At 42.9% G+C, this 26,029-nt stretch overlaps 1 protein-coding gene across 1 annotated transcript in view; it reads right to left on the reverse strand.

The window, feature by feature from the left end:
• BRINP1 (BMP/retinoic acid inducible neural specific 1) overlaps positions 1-26,029 on the reverse strand; it is a 352,354-nt gene that overhangs the window by 100,971 nt on the left and 225,354 nt on the right. The window contains exons 3-4 of the mRNA XM_069241525.1: positions 16,487-16,677; positions 6,357-6,526 (exon numbers count right to left, since the gene is read on the reverse strand). Of these exons, the coding sequence (XP_069097626.1) occupies positions 6,357-6,526; positions 16,487-16,677 (361 nt within the window). The remainder of the gene's footprint in view (positions 1-6,356; positions 6,527-16,486; positions 16,678-26,029) is intronic.

The following is a 26,029-nucleotide window of genomic DNA, read 5'->3' on the forward strand; positions in this document are numbered from 1 at the left end:
GGGCAAGGCCCTGGGGCATTGGGGGCTTTCATGAAGGAGGGGGACACATGGGGACCCCCTCCTTCGGCTTCTATTATCCATGGGGGCTGACACCTTATCATACACTGGTAATTACCCCACTTATGACATCTTTGATAACATAATTGATTATATCAATGTAATATTTTCAGTAAAATGTTTGACAAAAAAACTGTTCATGGTGGGACACGAGTTATAGTTACTTTAGGGCATGAGTTATAGTTACTAGAGATAACTCTAACTATACCAGGTGAATTTCTATGGTTTTCTACTTTTAAAATGTAAGCCTAACTATAACGTCCCTGTAACCTTTGGTATATATACACACATATATATATATGTGTATTATCTAGTGCCGGTTGCCACTAGGTATTTATAGTTATGACCTAGTTCCAATGGAAAAAGCGTTATTTGTTTTGCTAATAACTTTGGCACTGTTTGATGAATCTTCACTCAATTTTCTGAAAACAACGGACATCGCTTGAGTTGTTGTCTGGAAAAATTGGGGGTAATCTGTCAAGTGGGGGCTGAGAAAAAGGGAGGGGTCCCAAAACAGGTTTTCCCCATTAATTTTTCCACAGGGATTTTGATCAGCAATAGTGCCTAAACCACTGAATGGAATTACACCAAATTTTGCAGAAAGGTAGATCTTGGTCCAGAAAAAGGCCTTTTTGTTATGGGTATTTGGTGTAAATCTGTTCAGTAGTTTTAGAGAAATTAAAAGAAATTTAAATTTGTATATATAGGGATGCAAAGGATTTGCATCCTCTCCCGATCTTGTGCTAAGATTTGATTGGCTGACAACAATTCAACAAGGAAGTGCTGTCAGCCATGTTGGGACTAAGCTTCAGCCGAGTCTCACAAAACAGGTTAAAATAAAGAAAAGGGGCCAAGGTAGAGTCACCCTGACCCCTTTGTTCTGGTGGTGGGGTCACAGAGGTACTCCCCCCCACCCCCAGGCTAAGAAGCATTTATTTGTATTTTTCTTTTGCTGCGGAATCGCAACGTGGCTGCGAGTCCTCACCAAAGCTTTCAAAAAATGAAGCTGGGCTCCCGCACTTTGTCATTTTGAAGCCCCCGGGTGGGCCAAGTTCCGGGGGCATTATTTAAGTGTGGGGGGCACCTTCTACTCCTCTGGGAACTGCCACGTCCCTGGGGCATTGATCAATGTTAATGCAGGAAGGGCTGCCTGGCACCACCGCAGCCCGGGGGCCACCACCTCCCAGAGGCGTTTGTTTAATTGTGTGCAAGGTGGCGGAGCGGCACCTCTGAAGCCCCAGGGACTATCAACTCCCTGGGGCATTCATCTCATTATGTGCAGGGGGGGTCACGCAGCCCCGCACCCCCACAGCCAGAGGGTCACCACCTCCCCAGGGCAAATGTTAAAAAAATAGAAAAGGGGCCCAGCACACCACCGCCTCCATAGGCTATTCTCGTTGGAGGGGGGCCGCGTGGCCCTCCTCAAGGAGCCACAGATGGACCTGGGGATCACCACCCCCTGGGCCGGCTCCTGCTATGTCCTGGGGTGCCAACCCCCGGGACATAGCTATTTGCTGTGACTTGACTGTAGCCTTGACAGCTGCCACAAAGTCACAGCAAACACTCTGCTTTCTGGCAGAGGGACCTGTCAAGTAGGAGCTGTACAAGGTGGTGGTTGGATTAACGTATTGAAATGAAAATTACTATATTTTTTTTTAAACTTAGAAATTCACTAAAAAAAACAAAGGTTACAGTGATGTTATAGTCAGGAAATAGAATTTTAAAAAGTATAGAAATTCACTTAAAAAAACAAAGGTTACAGTGACGTTATACTTAGGCTCACATTTTAACTGTATGTAACCCTCGAAATTCACCAGTTATAGGTAGAGTTACCTTAAGTACCTATAACTCGTGACCTAAGGTATCTATGACTCATACACTTGCCCTGCACTGCTAATTACCCACAAATTAAGGCACTCATGACATATTTGATAACATCATTGATAATTTCAATGTAATATTTGCAGTAAACTTTTTGACGAAATCAATGTGCATGGCGGGGGCGCAAGTTAAAGTTACCCTAGGGCATGAGTTATAGTTATTGTCTTCTGAAAATTCCAAAGATTCAGAGAGCTAGTGGGGAGGAAGATCTTTTGAGTATCCAGTTCCTAAACTTTGGAACTCAATGCCACTGGCGGGGATCACCACCTTCCTGAGGTTTGATTATTATTTTGGAGTGGGGCCATGTGGACCCCTTCCTGTGGCTCACTGTGTCCCACGGACAACCACCTCTCTGGGGTTTTACCCAAAATAAGGAAGGGAGCTTTGTGGAGCCCCCTCCTGCGGCTTTACTATGCCCCAGGGACCAGCACCACCCTGGCTAAATAATTAAATAAAACGGGGACTGCTCTGACCCCTGGTCCCGGGGATCACCACCTTCCTGAGGCCAGATGCATAAGTTACACTGGGAGGGGGCCATAAACGGCAGGGCTCGTCCTCGTATGCCTGAGTGCCCTGACCCCACCAAGGGCACCCAGTTTATACTGATGGGGACTGCAAGGGGACCCTTAAGGCTCCTGCAGTGCCAGCTGGCTCCCACACCCTATTTATCTGCAGGTCCGTGCAGCCCCCCTCATTATTATAAAAAAGCCTGAGGGAGGTAGTGGTCCCTGGGGCTCAGTGAGCCACAGGAGGGGGTTCCACATTGCCTCCTTCGAAATAATAATAAAGACCCCAGGAAGGTGGTGGTCCCTGGTGGTCTTAAAAGCTCTAGGAGGGGGCCCTGTTACCCCCCTTCTTTATTTTTAATATGCGCTTGCCCCCAGAACCTGTCCCATCCCAGGCCTTTATTTTTAACAGGCTTTGAAAATTTCAAGGGGTTTCACAACTCCATTGCACTTTTTTCCAGTGAAAGATTTTTAGCTCTGGCACCAATGCTAGGGGTTCGGGTATTCCTACCTTGCCTGTTTCCTTTTCTTCATGTTTTTTTGGGTCTCGGCTGCATTTGCAACCCAAATGGCACTCAACACTTCCTGATTGAAGTTTTGCCACCAATCAGATCTCTGCACGAGATCGGGAGCATTTGCAAAGTGTTTGCACCTTTGGAGATACAATTTTTTTTTAATAACTCAGAAACTACTCAACTAATTTACAGCAAAACACAAAACGCCCTCCTTTTGGACCAAGAGCTACCTTTCTACCAAGGCTGATGTAATCCATCCAGCAGTTCGGCTGTAGTTGTGTTCAAAATCCTTATTGGAATTAACATGGGAAATACTGTTTTGACAACCCCTTTTTCTCGGCCCTAACTTGACGAATCACCCCGATACTTAGCATGCACAATAAGGCACTTCATTTGGAAAACTTCATGCAGATTTGTCAAACAGCACCAAAGTTATAGGCAAGTCAAAAAACCTTTTTGTTATGGAAACTAGGTCCTAACTATAACTACTTACAGGCGACTGCGGTGAACTCCGCTTCGCTGGCAGATTTCAGGGGGTTTTGGCACTCTGCGCTCCAAGCGGAGCACTGAGTTCGGCAAAACAACTCCGCTAGCCGGTGACAGAGGAGAGTTCACTGGTGCACCTCTCACCCACCCCTACTTTACGAGCATTTAGGTGGAACTTGTGTAAACGTCCACGAAAAATGAAAATGTGGATATTTTACAGTCTTTTGAATTCATTATTAGTGAACAATGTTGTATTACCCAGCAGCCAGTGTAACCATGAACTAATAGGTATGTTAATGTATTTGGTGAACGCAGGTGTGCACATGATTTCTAATATTATGTGGCAGCGGCTTGAAAAGGCCCAGCACAAAGATTACTTACTGCTGAGTTTTTTTGTTGACTGCCAAAATCGTACTTAAGAGAAATTCAAGTTGAAAGAGCGGTGGTGAGCCCTACAAACGTAGAATTTAGTAGCATAGTTTTCCAGAGAAATTTTTTCTTTTGCTCACCATATACACTTGAACCAATATTGAATTTTCACATTTAAGGAGCAGTTCTTCTCCCTATAATGTTCACACATGGAATTTGTGGTTGGTCTGATTCAAACTTCTGCAATATGCAGTGCATCCTGCCATTAGTTTGGCATGCCTAATGTGAAACGTGGGAAAGTCAGAATCGTGGCTGCAACTTCTTGTCTTCCGTGAGTGGGTGGGACCTAGTGATGTCAGCACAGGGAAGCTGACTGTACTGAGTAATCATCCCTGCCTATCACCTGGAGCCAGTATCTCAGCGTGAGGTGGGGCAGCCAGATTCTGCCTGATAGCAACTTCTGTGGTCGATTGCACAGTGCTTAATTTGTAAATAAAACGTGCTGGTGCCCAAAGCTCTCCTCTGAAACACGGGTCTGCTGCAATTAAATATGTGAGCATGGAATACTGCGGCAGGTATTCCTGAGGCTATCTCTGGCCTCATTAATCCATTTTCAGCCACTCAATGCCCCTTCGGCTCACTCCTGCAGCATTATGCTTTCTCCATTTATGCCACTTTTTCGTTTCTCGCTTCTTCCATCTTTTCTATATGTATCTTTTGCTCGTAGTACATGCTTGAGGCAGAAAAAAAGGGCCAGCCCTCAAAAATAAGTGCTGGTGCCCCGCACTGGAAACAACTGGCACAACTTAAGCACTGGAATCGCCACTCAGGCCATATGTCACTAGGCTCGCTCCATCTCCTGTTGCCTTCTACATTTCTATCTCCCCCTCTTCCCAAGCACCGCAACTGTCTGCTCCAGCCTACGCCCCACCCTATGCTCCTGCTGCAGAGTGACCTTTATGTGTAGGGCTGAAGTAGCCCTCTGCATCGCCCACCAGGACTCCATCCCTCGTTCCCACAACCTATCCTGAGGCCGCAACGAAAACAGTGAGTGAAACTCCTACCTGCTGCTAATTGAGGTTGCCCACTGCAGTAAAGGCTGCAATGCCACCCCCTTACCCATTCCCTGAGAAGGTGGAATGCAACTGCCTTGTGGACCCGCAGTGCTCATGTGTGGCAAGGATAGTTCTCACTAGGACAGGGCAGCATTCTGCTGCATCCGGAACGCCTTGGAATATCACTGAGTTTTTAGGTAACTCCGTGGAATTCTGCAGAGTAGAACTCCCCAAGCTTCACCCACCCGATATATATGTTCAGTTGCCCAAAGCTTGCAGCGAGTGGTGGTTCATCAGGTGCTTATCAGCATTTAAGTATTGCCAAATATTGCAGTACAATATTCCCCTCTATTTGAAAATGCCAGCACTGCGTTAGATTGTGAAGGAATAGTCCTTTATTGAGAACTCTTGGTGTAACACTTATCTGCAATACTTTCTATCGTCGTTCCAAAAGTGAATGCCATTACTTCATTATTTCACATTGTAAACACAGAGTAAAACTACGCAATATGTCATAAGTGAATAGTAAAGTGATTGCACAAAATAAAAAAATAAAATAAAGACATTTTTGAATCTATGGAATGCAATATACATTCTTGAACCTCTGTACAACCTGATCAGATGTTGACTGTAGGGCAACGCACTGACAATTGTGGTATCTGAAATACAAGCACTCATTCAACATTCGTGTGTTGTATCTCAGAGCCAGCATCATAATAGTGAAGTCAGTGGGGTAGCATTAGCCCCCGCAGTGCTGAGGGGGGCGTTCTAAGGAGGCCCCTCAGCACATCTAGCCCTCTTCACGGGCGGCGGGACCTTGGCCTGAGGGCTCCTGACTGGGTCCAGGTGTCCCCTCCATTTACTTTACAGAGGGAGCCCCATCAAGTTTCGTTCTGCCACTGAGTGAAATCTTCATGTGTGTGTGTGTGTGTTTGTATGTGTCTGAGGTTATGATGTAACAGGTGGCGCTCCGTCATTTGACTGGAGCGAAAGAGTGTAGTTCCACAAATTCGGTATATTAAGGCAGAGTGAGAAATGCAGGTGACCATTGTCACAAGGTATGTAAGGAAGTATATTCATGAAAATACACTCGCAAGAAATAATATAAAAAATATTTACACTCACATTTACATTTGTTGCACTTTGTACCCAACTAAGTTGCACCACAATGACAGACAGGAATAAACAGCACGCCAACTTAGCTCTTGGGATCAAGCCCTCCATAAAACGCTGGTTGACTTGTAAACAAAGGATGCCTGCATTTCTATTCTGTTTCCATTCTGTGACAAGCTATTTAGTCAGCCCTGAATTATACTCTTTCATGACGACTAATTCTCATTAACTGCTTTCATAGTGACAACCCCATTTTAATTTCTCTCAATCTCTGATATGCTGTGTTAATATGTTGTTCTTGGTCTCTATTTCACAAGACCATTGCATTCTCACTCCTCATATCCCAAAAAGTATATGGAGACAGATTTATATACCTTAATAGCACCAGTGGAGATCTGGATCTCATGGAGACGCCGCATGGTGCCATCTCGGTCAACAAAGTAGGAAGATGCCAGTTGATGTAGTGCTTCCACGCTCTGTGTGGCATTGCCAGACTTGCGGTCCAGCCGGCTTTTGTCCATGTACATGGTAAGTGCTTCCTCACCTGCAGAGGAAGGAAAAGCGAACATAAGAGAATGTTGCAGAACATTTAGATAACTAAAGTAAATGTAGAATGCAGAAATTTCTTCACATCTTGTAATCTTACTTTAAGCATAGTCTGGGTTATTAGAGAAGAGCCCTTCTTCAATATCACACAGGGAACGTATGCAAATTCTCAAAGTCCCCAAATGAGGACTGGACCAATTAGGTGGAAGATAATTGAAGACATAACAGTAGAATATAACGATTTCAGCAAACCATGTGCAAGCAATCGCTCAATATTTCCATAAAAAAATCTCCAAATGATCTCAACCTCCTTGAAAAGAACAATGTTGAAACATGTTCTAAAAAAAACAATATTAGAACAGTGAGATACTGACAGATCATCAACATATTTGCAATCTTCTCTGAAGCTCCCGGTTTGGGTGAATTTTTTATAGGTTAGCACCAGATCTATTGGAGAAAATGTGAGAGTGTTAATGGACCCTGGATTCATGTCTGTCTTACCATTAGAACATAAATAAATATTTCGGCCTTATGAAATTGTTTCGTATAAAAAATTAGCATATTCGCATACTGACTCTCTTATATCTATTCATAATATTCAACTCAGTGAAATATACTAAGCTGTGGGAGTGTGTTGTGTGTGTAATCAAGTGCTATGTCCGATGACACCTTTTAGATTTACGTTTCTTGCCTAAGTCTGGGAAGGAAAATGTTACTTACCCTGAAAGCATGTGTTCATGGTATGTAGTGCATGGATTCACATGCTGTAGATACTTTTGCCATCTAGTGTTGGGCTTGGACTTTATACAACTTGTTTTTCTTTGAAGGAAGTTCTTTTGGGTCATAAAATCTAGTAACTCCACCTATTATTGGTATTGCGCAGGGGCATTGGCCGAGTTTTTAGATTGTTTTTTTCCACAAGGTGGGTGAAACTGAAGATGAAGCATAAATATGCACTGAAGATGACCATGCAAAAGGAACAAAATAAGAATGAGAGGAAAGTAATAGAATCTGCAACAAGCTCAGTTGACCTGGGAATAAGGGTGGGCCCATGTGAATCTACAGCACTACATGCTACAAACAGATGCAGACAAGTTAACATTTTCCATTTGTGGCATGTGTATCTGTAGATACACATGCTGTGCATTAACTGTAAAGCTGCCCTCCTACAAGCAGTGGCTTATCAAGAGAATGTTGCAGCAGACTAAAAAAGTGTATGTAGGACAGTCTGGCCAACTCTAGCTTGCTGTCTGGCCAGAGCATCCACACAACAACATTTAGTGAAGATATGTGGGGTATACCGGGTATCTGCTTTGTAGATCTCAATCAATGGTATGTTACTTAAGAAAGCCATGGAGCCCCCGTTCTTATGAGTAGAATGTGGTCTAGGAAGGGAAGGAATGATTTGCGTAACATGTTTATATACCTTTGACTAACCAGAGTGCTATGCCTGCTTTGGAAAGAGAATGTTAGCTATAAGGCTTGGAGAATGACACAAACAGTTGTTGCGAAATACTTTTGTTCTATCAATATAGCACATTGGTGCTCTCTTGACATCAAGAGTATGCAAAGGGTGTTCTACTACATATTGTGGTTGTGGAAACAAGAGTGGCAGTTCAATCACCTGATTAAGATGGAAACTCGAGACCACCTTAGGAAGGAATTTTGCATTGGTTCTGACACCACATTTCTAGAGTAAAGAGTGCATCTTACTGACTTGTAAGGAAGTGATGGCCACAAGAAAGTCCACCTTTCAAGACAAAAAGGCAAGAGTGAAGGGGTTCAAAGGGAGCACTCATGAGTCTAGTGAGGGCAATATTTAAATTTCAAACCAGAGCAGGGGGTGTCCTGGGTGTAATAACTTTTTAAGGCTTCCATAAAGACTTTAATAACAGGCATTCTGCATAGGGAAACCTGTTGTCTCTTCTATATGTGGACTGACAAATGCAATTGGATTGAGGTATAGACTAGGCCTGATTTCTGAAGGTGTAGAAGGTAACAAGCTATATACTGTATGGCGCTGTGAGGGGATTAATGTGTTTTGGGAGGCAGTAGTGTACAAAACATTTTGATTTGGCAGCATTAATAGGCCCTGATGGTGAGTAAGCTTGCCTCTTTAAAAATTGACATGCACCCTTCTGGTAGTTTCAGGTAACCAAATTCTAAGATCCCAGGAGCCAGATAACAAGGTTGAGTTCCTGAGGTTTGGGGTACCTGAGAGTGCTGTGGTTTTGTGTGAGAAGGTTCACCTGTTGGGGGGCTTCTTGTGTGGGACTACAGCGAGTTCTAGCAGTGTGGAATACAACAGCTGGCATGCCCAGGTTGGTGCCCTTAGAATTAGTGTGAGAGATGTCTGTCTCCTCATCACGAATGGTAGGAGTGGGAGAGGTGGAAAAGCATAGGCAAATATCCCTGACCAACTCATCCATAGTGCATTGCTCCTGGACTGTGGGTGTGGTAGTCTGGTGGTGAAGCTTGGGCATTTTGAGATTTTATCCGTGGCCAACTGATCTCTTTGTGGAAGCCCCGAGCATTGATATTATGGTAGTAGGACCTGAGAGTGAAGCTCCGATTCATGTACATGTTGATGCATCAGGGTGTGCATGTCTGCTATATAGTTGCCAACACCCCTGGAACATGTTGTGTCAATAGGTGTATTCTGTGAATTATTGCGCACCTCCAGATCCACTGTGCTACATTGGGCAGCTGCAGTGAATATATCCCCCATTGTTTTTGTAGGTAGAAGATAGCAGTTGTGTTGTCTGTGCATATCAAGATATTGTCCTGAATGATGGGGAGAAAAAAACAGGGAGCATGCTGGATCACCTGAAGCTATAGGTGATTGATGTGAAGAAGTTGCTGGGTAGGGCATGAATATTTGAGATGAGCTCCCGAACAGGTGAGTGAGGCAGCCGTTGTAATGGCCCCTTGCACACAGTGGGTCGAGGAAGAGTCACCCGTAAAACATTGTTTGTGTTCTTCCACTGCAGAGAGTGAAGTGTGCTACCCTAAAACAACACTAGATCTTCTAGATTACCCTCTGCTTCAGGCCACTGTGCCGCAAGCACGCCTGTAATTGACTCATGTGTAGTTGGACATGAGGGACTATAGCTTTGCAATACACCATTATGCCTAGGCGGCTCATCACAATTCTGACTGTTACCTGCCCATCTGACTGAAAAAGAGACAGCAAGTTTTGTAAGGCTTATACTCTGGTTGGGCTGGGGTAAGCTTTTCCCACTCACACATCCAGGACTGCATCAAGAAAAGACTGTACCTGAAGGGACTGAAGGTGGGATATGGTCTGCTTGATGGTGAAACCCAGACTATTCATGCAGGGTGTGAACTGTGGCCTGGGTGTGCTCTAGACAGAGTTGTTGCATGGTGCTCTTGATCAGCCAGTTGTCTAGGTAAGGGACAACATGGATGCTGCTCCTCCTGAGATCAGCAGACATTTGCTAAAGAATTTTGGTGCACTGGTAACAACGAAGGGGAGCACTTTGGATTAATAATGGTGTTCACTTACCACAAACTACAGAAATCACCAGTATGCTGAGTGGATGGGTATGTGAAAGCAGGTGTCCTTCAGAACCAGGGCAGTCATGAAGTCGTCTTTCTGCAAGAGTAGCATAACATCCTGTAGAGTCATCACATTGAAGTGCTCCGAAAGAATGCATTTGTTGAGAGGCCTGAGATTGAGGATTGGCCTGAGGGAACCATCCTTCTTTGGGCTAAGAAAGTAAATTGAGTATACTCCCTTTCCACTGTATTTGTGTGGAACATGTTCAATGGTCTCCATGTCCAGGAGGACTTGTACCCCTTTGTGAAGGAGGCACAGATGTTTTTCAGACAATCTGTGTTGACAAGGGTGGATGTTTGGTGGAGTTTGTGTAATCTCTAGACAATAGCCCTCCTGTATAACATCTAGATCCCAACAGTCTATAATGATTTATGCCCACCGGGGCGAAATCCCTTGTAAAATTTCCCTGACAGGTGTTGTGAAAATCAGGGGAAAAGTGCAAGACATCACTGTTTGCGGGGGTAGCAGTTGCTTTAGGGATGGCAACCTTACCTTGACCTCTTCCATTATTTCCCCAATACCCTCTTCTAGTAACCTTGTGAGGGACACTGCTGTGTTAGCTTTATGAAGGTAGAAAGGTAGAAGAGGTTTCTGGAGTGGGGGTCTTGGGTGCACTACGAAACTGTGTGCACCAAAAGTAACCCCTGGGGGGGATTTGTGTTTGTAGGGCACTTATGACCTTAGCCGTCTCAGTGTGCTTTTTAATTTTCTCAAACCTCTTATCTACCTAACGGCTAAAGAGATGTTGACCATCGAAAGGGGCAGTGGGTAGGTACTGCTGCACGTCCGGCTTAAAGCCTGGAACATGCAGGCAGGCATAGTGCCGCAGCAGAATATTAGTATTCATACTATGAGCAGCTGTATCAGCTGCATCCAGAGGATAGTGAGTGTTAGTGTTATTGATGATCTTCCCTTCTGCCACTAACTGCTACCCCTTCTTACGTTACTGCTCTGGGAGGTGCTCTACCAAATCTGCAATTTGGTCCCAGCTTGGATGGTCATACCGAGAGAGCAAGCCAATTGAATTTGCAATTCGTCAATGGGACATCAACTGCACTGCCACTCTCTTTGCCCCCACATTAATTTTCTTCCTGTCCTGGGGCTGTATCATACTTACAGCGCATTTTCCTTGTCTGTGTCAGGTGCATCTTTTGATAGATGTGTCCGGGGCAAACAAGAAAAGTGTGCCTTATTAGGAACAATACGCTGCCCCCAGGCAGCCGTGAACTCGCACTTGAATCTTGAAGTCACCTAAGTGGCCTTTCAATCTTGAAATGTGCTCCTGAGGAGCATGTTCAACTTATTTTTTGAAGTTTTGACAGCTATTTTCTCCCTTTCTTAATGGCATTGTCCATCAAATAGGAATTGTGTGCTGCAGCTCTTTTTGTTTTGTCTTGCATTGTTTGGACATTGGTTGCCGATTAACCTTATGGTTGCTGATTAACCTTACACATCCAACTATTTGGCTGTGTTACATGTGTCTAAATTGTATTAATAAACGTTCAATAGCATATCTTTGGGATATTCTTTACTCTGTAATTAATTAATTTCTGTTTTTGTTCCGCTATTGCTTTTTTTTTTCATTTTGTATTCTCTTTTTTGAGCACTTTTATCAGTTATTAAACATCCCTCATTTAATTTTCTTACCCTCGTCATAGTGGTTTCCTGTAATTATATCTAGTTAGTAATGGTATCCCCAACTATCAACAAAATAATAATAGACAAAGGACTATGCAACAAAACCCAGAACGGATGTTTCTACAAAATGTATTCCTATTGCACAATCAGTGATTATTCATGTTTATATTAGATTATAACACTTTTAGGATTTGCATTCAATATCATGAAAATATGGTCTTAAAACACAGCTTAATACAATCTTAGCCAAGTGAGACCTATTTCTGTTAATTGTACAGTCGAGAAAACAGGAAATATGTACTGTGAACTACTCCCTCCTCTGCACCAATGATGTCTACTTTCATCTGTTAGATGTAGAGCCTGTTGGATCAAGAGCAGTATTTATTGATATCCGTCTCCTCCTCATATAATTGATGCTCTATATATCTTCTTCCTTCTGCATTTACATATTAATAACCTCTTTTCCTCCTCATGTTCTCTCTGTCATCCAGATCGCTATTTCTCTCCATTTCATTCTCATTCTGAAGCAGTGAAGCCAAAAGGCCAACTAGTCTAATATCTCAAATATTTGATACTTCGTATTTTCTACTTCTTCCACCTCACTTCTCTTCTACTCTTCGTTTTCTAGCTTAGCCAGTCTACTGACTACCAAATGTCTAAAACCCTTTCTGTTACTTTTACAGACATTGAGCATCTTTACAGTTGAACTGCGACCTCTAATGTCTATGAAAATAGAAAGCTATAGGTTGTGGGTAGATGAAAGTATCATTTGTTTTGGATTTCCCACATTCACATGAATTTTTAACATTAATAAATTATTTATCATGTTGTTCGGCTTTATAAGAGACTTTCTGACTATCAGTTTCACATAATATTTTCTTCTCTCAACAATTACTTCATTCTGAGTCGCTTCACTATGGACCTCACTGTTCCCCCATTAGCTGCTTGTGATGTATCAAGTACTCACTTGCCTTCCTAGAATCCACCTCCTTTTCATATTCATCTTCCTTACCGATTATGCTTTATAATCTCATCTCCCACCTATATCCCAGTCCCTTTCTTTCACCCTTTTCTTTCAGTTTTAATTCTCTACTAACCTGTTCACCGCCTTATGTCATTCTCTTACCGTTTCACTTACCCCCACTGTCCATTGTCACATCACTTGCTCTATCTTCACTCTCCTTTTCTACAGTCTTTCCATTCTCTCCCAAAATTCTCTCTTATCCACCTCTCCCTCCTTTTGTCCTTCATTACCTTATAAAATCTTTCTACCCACTATCTTATTCGCCTCTTGTACTTGTCTTCTTACACTTAACATCTTTTGTTTTTTAAACATAATTTTGCCTTGTATATTAAGTTTTGCAGGAGACCATCTAGCCCCCACATTTTTTGTTCTTTTAGCAGCTTTGATTCCCTGTGCTGACATATTGTCAGAAAAGTTCTCAAAAGAATTTGTTCATTATTCCTTAGTTTGCATATAAATAACTAATCCATTGCAGCTTTTGAACCTTTTTGCACATATTTTGCAACATATTCCAATAGTACAGATAGAGATAATTTATTTATGATACACATATTTTGCTCCAAACATCTGCCATCTTTTCTCACTTTTCTCACTTAATTTCTCACTTAATTTCCTTGTTTTCTCTCATCATCAATCCATTCTCTTGCTTCACTCCTCTTCATTTCTTTTTTCCCCATTTTGTCCGACTCAATGAGTTCCCTTTTCTCCTATAGTCAATCTTCATATTCACCTTAAATTGTCCCTCCACTTCTTTCCTTAACTTCTTCTTCCCTTCATGGGAATCTTTTTTATTTTCTTTACATATGTATTTTCTAACTTTAAATACCTGAACATATCAAAATATTAATATTTGTCAGACGTACAATTGAAGGGTAGGTATAGTAAAAACAATTGTTTAATAACGGATATCATTATAGTTAGGAATATTGGCCTAAGTTAAATCCTTTCTAAATGGCGTTTTTGAAACAGGATCTGCCCTAGAAGAAAGATAGCTCAGTCCTGGCCCATTCTTCTCTCCTCAAGGCCGTACATCATTCGTCTTTTTGGATGAACTCATGAGTATAAATTGAAATAAAGAGATAGAGTTGGAATTTGAGATGTGAAAGGACAGAGTTTTGCAAGACTGTAGGGAAACTTGAATAGTATCTGAGTACTCCATAAGCAACTGCCACTATGCAGAACCTGTCACATGCCAATTAAATTGGCAATCATCTTTTCTCAGTCCTATCTGCATAAAAGACACTGGCTTGTTGAAAAAAATCTAATTTTTGTCTGAAGGCTTCATGGCCTATGGAGCAGAAATGGAGAAAATACATTCATTTCAAAACAGGAAAGAAACAAGTCGGCCTTGTCCACATGCATTAAAGTGCTTGTGAATAATTCACATCCTTGGCCATCGCAATATTAAAAATATATTTCATGCGGTGACTCTATTGTTTTGCAGCAAGCCACATGGGTAGGGACGCCCTTCAGGCGCAGGAGTAATTCTCTTTTCAGCACGGCACTGTCGGCCTCCAAGTTTGTGCTTCATCTGAGGTGTGATGGTGGCTCTCAAGGTCCAGCTACTCGAGCACCGCATGGCCTCTGAATATTTTCCTGCAGTCCTTGGACAGGGGAGGCTTATTATTCTTTACGAACGAATGCGGTACTGCAGGTGACTGTACTTGTGCGCCTTTCAAAATGAGATGTGTGTGCTTCTCGCTTGCTCCATCCCATCTCATTCCACAGCCTTTGAACAGGCTCCTTTCTAAACAACCCCACTTCCCAAGTTGATTTTTCTCACGAAATCACTCTGTATTCTCCTTTATTTTCCTGTGTCCCTGCCTTACTCAGGGCTGGCCCTTCTCGAAGCACTAAAGGCAATGCTCCAACAGTGACAGTAGGCTTTAGTTGTTACTAGAGTATGCAATCAGAGCAGTCTAAATTCTTAACAAATATATATTGTTTAGGTCTGGCCTTAGGGAGAGTTCTAGCTGTCGCGCCAGACTATTGTTTTTTTCCCTCAAAAAATGCATACCTGATATACATAGAGAGACAGGATTTTGGTCAATTGGTTTCATCCACGGGTCATTTAAGTTGTCATTTACAGTTTGCTTCTGTCTATTTTCTGCACACTGAATGCGGAAATCTGTCTTCCCACCTTACCCGCTGTTGTGCCTGGCCTATGAGACAGTTTAAAGCATCCCATTAGACTATTGTTGTTTTCTACAAAAAAACATTCATAATATGCATACATAGAGGGACTCTTGGTCAGTGGGCTTTATTCACTGGTCTGTGAAATTACCATTCATATTTTGCTGCTGTCCACTTGCAACATAGTGAATGGGGCCATGGGTCAGGTCACTTTATATATTGGGTCCCTTCACCTTATATATGTAAATTTTCAACAATATAAATACATATTTATAGAAATATATTCATATATATATATATATATATATATATATATATATATATATATATATATATATATATATATTTTAGAAATATATGTATATATGTGTGTGTGTGTATATATATATATATATTTATATATATATATATATACACCTTTTAACCTATAACATCCTAAACCTAAAAAAATCCTTTCCCATTCCAAAGTTTCCTTTCCATTACCACAACAGAAAAACCCATGACCAACCTAAACCCTAAAAATCCCCTTACCTCCAAAAAAACCATACTCAACACAAACCCTACAAAATCCCTTAACACCCAAAAACCCATAGAACCCTAAAAACAGAAAATCTCCTTACCACCCAAAAACCCATACCCACCCCAAAACCTAAAAATGCCCTTACCCCAAAAAGCTATACCAACCCTAAACCTTAAAAATTCCCTTACCACTCTAAAACTCATACCCACCCTAAAACTTTATTTTTCCTTATCACCCCCAAAAAAAAATAAAACATACATTCCCACCCTAAACCCTAAAATTTCTCTTACCACCCAAAAAACGATCCCCACGCTAAGCACTAAAAATGTCTTTACTACCCAAAAACCTATTCTTACCTTAAACCCTAAAAATCCCTGTAGCACTCAAAATCCTAGAGTGCTGCAGGGTACTCTTTAATGGAGCTGCTCTCCACCTGAACTTGGGAGCAACCCAGAGTTCTCTTTTCTGTTTGTGTGTGTGTGTGTGTGCATATAAATATATTTAAAGGCTGTTTCACGCTAGTAAGACTCTTTAACTGAGACCAGAAGTTTGCATCTTACGTTTGTTTATTTATGTGCTCGAACGTCAATTGAGCTACCTGCATCGCTTGATGCACCTAAACTTCCAGATGGGCCACAGCTTTTATATATATATATATATATATATATATATATATATATATGAAAAAGGTTAATACCTGCAAAATACTTTCATTGAATTGGAAAACCTTTTCCACGCATATGCCTTTACCATTCATGCCTTTACAACGAAATTGATTGTAAAGGCATGTGTGGTAAAGGTATAGTTGTAAAACCCTGTGTGGTAAAGGCAGTGAGTGGTAACGGTGCCTGCATTGTACCGGCTGCGTTGTAAAAGCATGCGCGGTAATGGCACGAGTGGTTCTGTCATACGACCCTTACCAGCACCATCTGCTTCACTCTCATCTATCACACAGCATCCGAGTCTTTCTTTTCACACATTCACCCCATTTGTCTGGTCTAGGCCTTAGCTCTCCTGTCATCATCATCTCCACTTATAATACATGGGTAGAAACGATACCCACCTCCCAGTGTGGCAGAGATGAGGATGTGTGTGCCGTATTTCTTGATGATGGTGTCAATGAATTGTTGCGTGGTGGGCCTCCTGCCCAGCAGGCGGATGCTCCTCTGGAATTCAGGCATCAGTGGTACGGGGTTCCGGTGCAAATCCTTACGTTCAATGGCTGTGTTCCTAACCTTCCAACGGGCAAACTCCCTGCAAGAGCCATCAAAAAGAATCAAAACTCAGGGTCAGAAACAATCAGTGACAGGATGTGAAAGAAGAGATCGAACATTACAGGAGAAATGTCTGGGTAAAGTGAAATGTACAGACTGGAGAGAGAGAGACATAAAGTTGTGAAGAAAGGACACATGGAGAGAAAAAAGACTGAAAGTGATGGAAACATCAAGGAAAGAAAGCAAACGTAGAAGTTGAAAGAAGAGGGATAATGTGAGTGGGATGAATGACCTTATATGAAGAATAGAGGTAGACTGGAGGGTGAGAAAGAGGGGCTTAACAGAAAAGTGCATAAAAGGAAAAATCAAAGTAAACATTATGGAACAAATTAAAAAAGAGACAAAAGATTAAGGAGTTAAGAGAAAAGAAAAAAGGAACGACAGACGATATGAAAGGACAAGGAGACAAAAGAATCATTTTGAAATGGCACAGAAGAAATTGAAATGAGGAGTAAAGAGCGAAATGTGATGGAGCAAACTATTTGCAGTGAGAAATCAGGCACATCAGGAAGACACTAATAAAGTCGAATATATGGGAGAGTAAAGAGAGATAGAGAGCAAAATTAACGATTGCTTTAAAATGGAAAGGAAGTAAAATCAAATAAGGGAGTAAAATGAGGTCTGAAAAGGAAAGAGATTGGTGGAGATACAGAGAGAAAGTGCATATGAGAGAAGAGAGTACACGGAGAGAAGATTTATCTGATATTTACACGTGGGCACAATTATTGTCTTCAAACATTTGAATGCAAATCTATTATCTAATACACATTGTTAACGATCACAATAACAAGAAGCCACTCTTTTCCAGTACACATATGTATTGTTGATGTAAACATAATACCTTGCAGAAACCAGTAAGAAAGAACTTGGCGAAACACATTTATCTGATTATTCTGCATCCAAGTGATGTGAATAAATACAATTTGAACGTGTGTTTAGGTCCAAGGCTGGTAAACAAAGAGAAACACCGAGGCCAGTGTTGGAGCTTTCGAAAGCACATAGAGAGAAACAACATCTGAGGTATCCAAGGCCACTTAAATAGTAATCAGAAAACTTACTGAATGACAGTGTGTCATTATTTATTTGGCACACGTGGGTGTACAGCGCATCTTTCACTGTAGTAAACATATGTAAAGCCAATGTTCTGTGGTATTTAAAAATACCCGAGGGTAGATTCATTAAAAAGTACAACGCAGTGAAACAACCAAAGTTGTGCTACAGGGAAACAGCCGGCCTAAGCCATATTTACTAAGATGGCCTGCTGCTGTTCTATTCCCCTGTGCAGGTGCACACACAGGCAACCCAAATCCACACTCACACACCTTTGCACCATTGTGCAAAATGTGTAGATGATGCCCACCATAAGTTTTGTCCTGAAAAGAGTAACCTTCCAGTAACAAAATGCTAAGTGTAGATAAATGCTAAAACATTTCACACATTGTGTGTGTGTTGTACAGTGTAGCACACAAGCAGTGTGTGAAATAGTAAAAAACACATTCTTGTACATGATGGGTGTCTCGAAGAGACGTTATTTTGTAGTGTAAAGCCAGGTCTGACAATCTTTGTGGAAATGGCTTCAAATTCCATGGGTGGGAGCGTTAGAAGAACCCTTTGATGCAAATGAGCACAGAGTGCTGTTTGCAATACTTCAACATCAAATTTACCACACAAAGATGGTCATCCGCTAGCAAGTAAAACATTTATCAAGACTTGGTTTGCATCACTTTTTGTGACTCTGAAGTCTTGATACATCTGCTTCCCAGGTAGTGCTAATTTGCACAGAGCTGCCAGCTACCACCCTGTCATTTGGAGCAATGTGATTTATTGCATTCCTCCTCTGCTTTAATTGATGTTTTCAGCCAAAGAAGAGCACCTAGGGTTTCATTACAAGTATGGCAGATTATGTTTCATGTGGGGACACCACTATGCAGTATTGAACATGCTAGATCCCATGTCCGTGGCCCTTGTTTAACTGGGTACAATCTGAAAGTGGTACAACAGCAGCTGGAGAGGGGCAGTGGCTTTAGGCAGACACTTGCGTTTCCAGATTTCTATTTCAAGTGTATAAACCCTTCAGCCACATCTTCCCCGGACCGGCTCAATTGCACTCGAAGACAAACAGCACCCGGAGCCTGACTGAAATGAGTTGGATGCCATACTGGACACGGGGGGTCATGGCCACTGGTGGCTGAAAAGTAGAGGTGCCTGCTACAAACCAAAGGAGAGCCACAGTAAGAACTGGAGGAAAAAGGTCTCTATGGATCATACATTGCCAGAGAGCCCTGATACTACTACAGTGGTGCAGACAGCGGCGATGGTCACCTCATGGACACACCGAGGCCGGGCCCAGGAGATGTCTGGCAGACGTAACCCCACCGCTCTTTTCTTTTCTCTTCCCCACCTCCCTCTCCATACCCTTCTCCTTCTACTTCACCTACTCCCACTGCTCCCTCCTATTCTACACCTCTGTTCTTCAATTGTTATTTCACTGCATTAAACAGCTCTCTGGATTGACATAGAGGCAGACTTAAGACATGAGATGAATGATGCATTAGGACCATTACCAGGGATTGGGCTGTGAACGGGACACTAGTCATACCAACACATTCCACCCCTGTAGGATTGCTGAGCAATAGAAGAAGTTAAACACCATTAACTTGTGTTAAGTAGGTCTCAGTTTCCTTTTGGGGTGAGATTCTCTATGGGTGGGGAGACATGAGTTGAGTTTTGTGGTGTTTAACCAGAGTGGAAGGGGTTACAGGTTGAGGGGTTATACTCAGTTGCATGCAGTGTTGGGGGGGGGTTCTGATGTCCCTTGGTGGGTAGGGGGATGGGACAGAGGAGGGAGAGAGAGGCGAGCAGGGCGCGAGAGGGGTTGGACCTAATATGCGATCAGTGACAGTCTACGGATACTCAACTGGAATGTGAAATGCCTGAATACCTTTGTGAAAAGGTATAGAACACATTCCTAACATAAACGAATGGCTATTCATATTGCAATGCTACAGAAGACACACTTCTTAGAGGGTAACACCCAGAAAGTGCCGAAGAAATTATGGGGACATCTTTACTCATCCACTTTTTCTCCCTAAGCCTGAGGAGTACCCATAAGGATAGCCCTGTGGTTCCTTTCCAATTGCGAAGATTCACAGCAGATGTCAGGGTCAGGTACGTCCTCAAACACGGTGACCTAGATGCGAGGGAAATATGCCTTCAGAATACGTATGCACCACCCCGATTGATTCTTGACGTGCGTTAATCTGATGGCAGACAAGTTATTGGGCAAATAGCCATAAATGAGCTGCTACGCGCACACATTGCTGATGGATCTGTGGCTCCTGCAGTGAGAGAGCACCAGGCTTTAATGGGTTTCTGGGATAAATTGGAGGACCCGCCATTGACACAAGGACAGATGTAGGGGCTTGGAAGGGAAAATACAACTGGAGGAGCTGTAGGAAGCTTGTGGAATATGGCCACAGGAAAAAGTCCAGGACCGGACGGATTCCCAGTGGAGTTCTACCATGAGTTTGGCCCAACACTCCTACCTGTGCTACTGGAGACCCTCCGAGAGGCATGGGCTGTTGATAGCTTATGTCTGCATATGCATGAGACCCTAGTGATCATGCTATCTAAGCCAGAGAAGGATCTAATGGACCCAGAAACTTATCGACCTCTGTCCATGCTCAACGTTGACATCAAGCTGCTGGCCAAAGTTCGGGTGCTGAGACTGAGCAGAGTAATAACTCAGGTCGTCCACAGAGATCAATGCGGGTTTATACCAGGAATACACATGAAGTTGAGAAGATTATCCCATGTTCTGCATGAGACAACTGGCATGGAGATTCAAGCAGCGCCGGTAGCCGTAGTTATTGAAAAGGCATTTGATACCCTATTCTGGGAATACTTGTGGGAGGCACTAAGTTGACTGGGCCTGGAACAGGATTTCTCACCTGGACTGGGCTGTTATATGCAGGGCCACATGCCAGAGTATGAACTGAACGGGACAGGTGGTGTCACCTGTTTTCCCCGCTGAGAGAGAAAACAACAGGGGTGCTCCCTGTCCCCACTCCTTTTTGCACTCTTAATTGAGCCATTAGGGATCCACATTCAATAGGAACTGAGCACTTATGGTGTAACATAGGGGAACACAACACATGCTGTGGCCATGTATGCAGACAATGCCTTAATATACCTGTCATACTCAGCCCAATTGGTCCCACTTCTCATGAGACTCATGGCCGACTCTGGAGCGATATTGGGGCTGAAAGTTAACCCACATAAGAAGATGCTCTTCCCCACTGGCTTCCCTTGTTGGTCGAGGGAGACCTTCCAGCACTGGAACTGCAGTGGTGGTCACAGCATTTTTTCTATCTGCAGATGCAAATCACACACGACACAAACCAACAGTGCTACATGGGAAGAATCCTGCGTGGACTTCAGGCATCGATACGGTTCTGGAATACGTTGTACGTCACCGGGATTGGTAGAGTGGCATTGAGCAAGCTGGTTTTACTACCAAGATGTCTTCACACCATGTAAAATGCATTCTGTATGCTGCCACAACCTCTTTTCATACTTTAAATAGATTATTGTTTATTGATATCCTGAGTGTGGACAGGGAAGCATAGCAGTGAAGAGTCCTGCGTGGACTTCAGGCATTGACACGGTTCTGGAATACGTTGTACCTCACTGGATTTGATAGAGTGGCATTGAGCAAGCTGGTTTTACTACCAAGATGTCTTCACACCATACAAAATGCATTCTGTATGCTGCCACAACCTCTTTTTCACACTTTAAATAGATTATTGTTTATTGATATCCTGAGTGTGGACAGGGAAGCGTAGCAGGGAAGAGTCCTGTGTGGACTTCAGGCATCGATACGGTTCTGGAATATGTTGTACGTCACCGGAATTGGTAGAGTGGCATTGAGCAAGCTGGTTTTACTACCAAGATGTATTCACACCATGCAAAATGCATTCTGTATGTTGCCACAAACACTTTTTCACACTTTAAATAGATTATTGTTTATTGATATCCTGAGTGTGGACAGGGAAGCGTAGCAGGGTTAGACTGGAGTTACTAATATGACACTTGGCCCACAGAGGATTGGGTTTACTGGATCTTCAATTGTATTATTTTGCAGGATTACTGCAGTATGCGGCTCTTTGGTGCGAGACCGTAGAAACTGAGAGAAGTCTTTGCTGACTGTCTTAGTAGAAGCTGAAGCCCTGCCTAGTCTACTCATGAGGGCATGCAGACTTCCTGCTGCCACCCCCTTCATAGTTACACAGGTGGCCTGATCATGGGAGTTAACTGTCAAATTGGTCTTGAAGCGCACTCCGTACACCAAACTCCTACCGATTTGGTGCCTTAGACCATTCCTGGTACTACGCAATTCCACGGGCCTGGCACGATTGGGGAAACGGAGGTTGCCAGACAGTAGAAGACCGATATTTGAATGGCAAGTTCCTGACAGATGAGGAGGCCATGACGCAATTTCGAATAAACCCGGGTCAGTTCCTTCAGTATGCGGGTATCACTCAAATGATCTACGAGATCTGGCCGACATTCCCAGATGAACCCAGCAAATCAAAGGTCCTTCAGATAATGATCAACCCTAACTCTGACAAAGGCATTATTTTTTGACTGCAGGCAGCCATCAAAGATAATAGACACAATAATATGGAATTCCTAAAAGAACAATGGAATGGGGGGCTTGATTCCCCTCTAACTACGGGAGAGTGGCAATGCCCTGGAGCACTAGTACAAGAGATTGTGAGTAATGCCAGATTTAAACAAATGCAATTCGATTACCTGCATAGGGTGCACTTAACCCCACAAAGACTCCACGGTGTTTATCCCACATGGGATGCTGACTGCAGCAGGTGTCACATGGCACCGGCAGGTTATGTACACATTGCATGGAAATGCAGGGTAGTGCACCCCTTCTGGAAGACTGTGCAGAAGGAAGTGCGGAGGGTGAGAAAGATAGAGGTGACACATTCCGACATTGCCTACTAGGACTGCTCCCACTTCCAAAAAAGGGAGGTAAAATGGCATACCGCTTTCCTCAGCTGAGCCTGGTTTTAATCAGATGCAGAACTGCGATGCGTTGGAAAGTGGTGGAAGAACTTACTGCAGGGGGCAGAGGAGTGGACTCAAAAGGGTCCAAGTGGAAGAACATGCTGAAAGAGACCTGGATACTTAGGGGAACTTTATGGACAGGGTGAGGAAGGAGCGGGGAGAGAAGATGAGACGGAATTCGCCGGCAAGCCCCGAGGGAACTGCTGGAGCAGGAGTAATGAGTTAGGAAGCTTGGAACACACATTACTTAAGGGTTCACACCTTCATATTCAGGGGGGCTTTTGTTTAGATGGATCGACTGTGGCCCTACCTTGTGGCCCGACTCCCCTGTGTTTACTTACCGCTCTCCTAGGGACGGGGGAATTCACCTCACTGCTGCATATTATTGTTGTTCAGTTTTTTCACTTTTTCTTTCTTAGTTATTAATAGACATGCTTCAATAACCTTAACCAACTCCAATGTCTAACGGCAGTTGTTGTATATATCTTGGAAATGAGAATAAAGAAATTTTAAAAAAAGTGTATACACACAAGATTATTTTTAACCTATTCCCACAGACATTTGTAAATGCATGCAGTTGTAGTACATTTGCTCTAGAGCAGAAGTCTTCAAAATTTTTTTGGTGCTCTCAGCCCCTCAAAGCAACATTTTTTGAAGTTGGGACAACTTTATGGAAATGCTTGGGGATGGGGATTATGAGATAATTTCAGGAGCATGTTATTGTATCTCACAATCTGTGCTACATGTGAGTACTATACAATAGTAAATATGTCAAACAAAAACAGAAACTGACCAAAAAGCACTCCCCCACATAATTGGGGTCTTATCACCCACTCACACTACTGGGCCCCAGAGCAATTGCACCTGCTGTACTAATGATAGCAGCACCCCTCTATAGCTGGATGTCTTCTCTGCTCTGCCTCTTTCACTAATTCCCCACCATACCTGGCCAACACTCTGGTCCTTAAACAGACTCTCTGTCCCTTTCAGAATAAAATATTCTTGCACATGTTACTCCCACTTTGCAGTAAGGGTTTCCTCAGCTCTACTGCTAGCAAGGCCCCATGCCTCATTGGAAAGTAAGACAGTCATGATTGTGATGAAGTGTGGCTCTCACACCTTGGGCCTCTGGACCAATTAACCGGTTTCACTAATGATAGTTACAGCCATGCAAAGCAAGCAGTCTGCTTTTCTCTTTGATTTAAAAAAAAACATTGACACTAATCTTACTCCATTCCCCTAAGGGTGCACTGGGTCATAATTGGGATTTAGTTAGCCCCTCACACCCCTGGGCCTAGTAGCTGTTGCACCTGCAGCACCAATGATACCTACATCCCTGAGAAACAGGCTTCCTCCTCTGCCCACTCCACAAGACCACTTGAACGCCTGATGCCCATGGTAGGCCCTCTGCTCCTCTGTATAATAAAAAAGAGAGAAAAGCCCCACATGGGTCCTATGAAGGAATGATGACCAAGGCATTTATAGTAGCAAGGACAATGGACTATACTTTTTTGCTAATAAGATAGCCATATTTAGGGTGGAAAGGCCTCCTCAGACCCTTGGGTCCAATGCCACTGCACCCGCTGCACTAATGAAAGTGCTGGGCCTTTCTTAAAAATGACTTCCATTTCCTGTCATCTTCCCCAGTGCATATCTCTGAGAAAGCTATCTCTGTCTGTTTACAGATGGAAAATTATCACCCAGATAGCACCGCCTCCAATGGGCCATGTCATTGATGTTTTTAATAGAACTCGGTCCTTTCCTCTTTCTCCTGGGCCCCTACTCTGCAGGTCCAGGGGTGTGAATGATCAGAGCTCAGCATCTGAATCAGACTTCCCGAACCTCCCTGCCACCCCTTCAAGTCACCAGAAAGGACATGCATGTCCGGGATTTATGGGAGCCAATGAGCCCATGATTTTTCATTTTTACAAAAACAGTTCCCATACTCTTTATTAAAAAAACATTCATCTCCGAACAGTTTAACTGGATTTTGAGATGGCTCTGGGTGAAAGTGAAAGAGGAGGGGATGAGGCTCCCATGTGCTGTGAAGTTGAGGGCAGGACACAGAGCTAAAAAACAAATAGCCCTTCTCACCAAGGTGTCTGCTCCCTGAAAGATTTGTAAATGTGTGCAATTGGATAATCGCAAAATGTAAAGGCCGCTTGGGACTCAGTATAGGCTTTAATTGATGGCATCACTTGAGGTTTCATGATGACAAAGATGTATTGTTTTGAAAGGTGACATAAGAGTGTCGAGTCCTGCAAAGTGCCTTTAGTGGACACTTACAAAAATGCTTGCACTAAGTACAGTCTATTTACAGATTACTAAATATATACTTTGCAATCAACTGTTTTATATTGAACACTAAATCATTCTGTTGCAGCCTAACTTATACTGTGTGTAATTCTGAAATAAAATAATGACTTGCATACTCACAGTGCTTTATATCTTAAGTTGTGACCTCGTAGCACTATAAATACACAAGCTCTGTTCCCCACTGTGCTAACCAGGATTCATTTCTGAGACTCTGGTCTCGCACAGACAATTGTAGTAACTGCATTAACCATCTGAGGTTTGATACAGTAAAATAGTGCATTTCCTATTGCTTAGTTTAACTTGCACTTAATTTTCATTCAAGATGTGTGCCTCATTTTATAATCTACTACCTGAAGGTGAAAAAAAAATAGATTCAGAATATTTTGTTCTTTTTAGTCATGACTTTGAACCCACATCCTCACGGTCACTGTTCTCATGCATTTTTTGTAGCACTTCAGCTGCTGCTTGTCAATTAAGATAGCCTGGAAACGCGCTAAATAAACAACCTCACGCTTGCAGGCAATCTTCATTTACAAGTAATTACTGAGGCATTTGGCCCCCTTGATAGGAGAGAGCCACCAACCCCTAGGGAGGCGTGCCCCACAGTCTGAAGACCTCTGCTCTAGAGAAAGCCAAACCACTGTCCTGGCCGCCTACTTAATCTATGTGTCATAATCAGGGCCACTGCAATTATGTAATTTTGTGGCTTTGGCATTTTCTGCATAACTTTCGATTTGCTGCACTTGTCACGTAGTCCATCATCTTCTACATAATTTGCATATTTTAACAAAAAAGTAGCTTCTGGCTCAAAGGATCCAAAGTTACTTAAAACTCTACTACACATTTTGCTATGCAGTGACAGACCTTTGGTGTATAGAGGCAGGTCACTTTCAGAGTTTAGGTAGTAAACTGATATTAATGAGGTGAAAATT

Source organism: Pleurodeles waltl, chromosome 6 (assembly GCF_031143425.1).
Source record: "Pleurodeles waltl isolate 20211129_DDA chromosome 6, aPleWal1.hap1.20221129, whole genome shotgun sequence".
Taxonomy (NCBI): Eukaryota; Metazoa; Chordata; class Amphibia; order Caudata; family Salamandridae; genus Pleurodeles; species Pleurodeles waltl.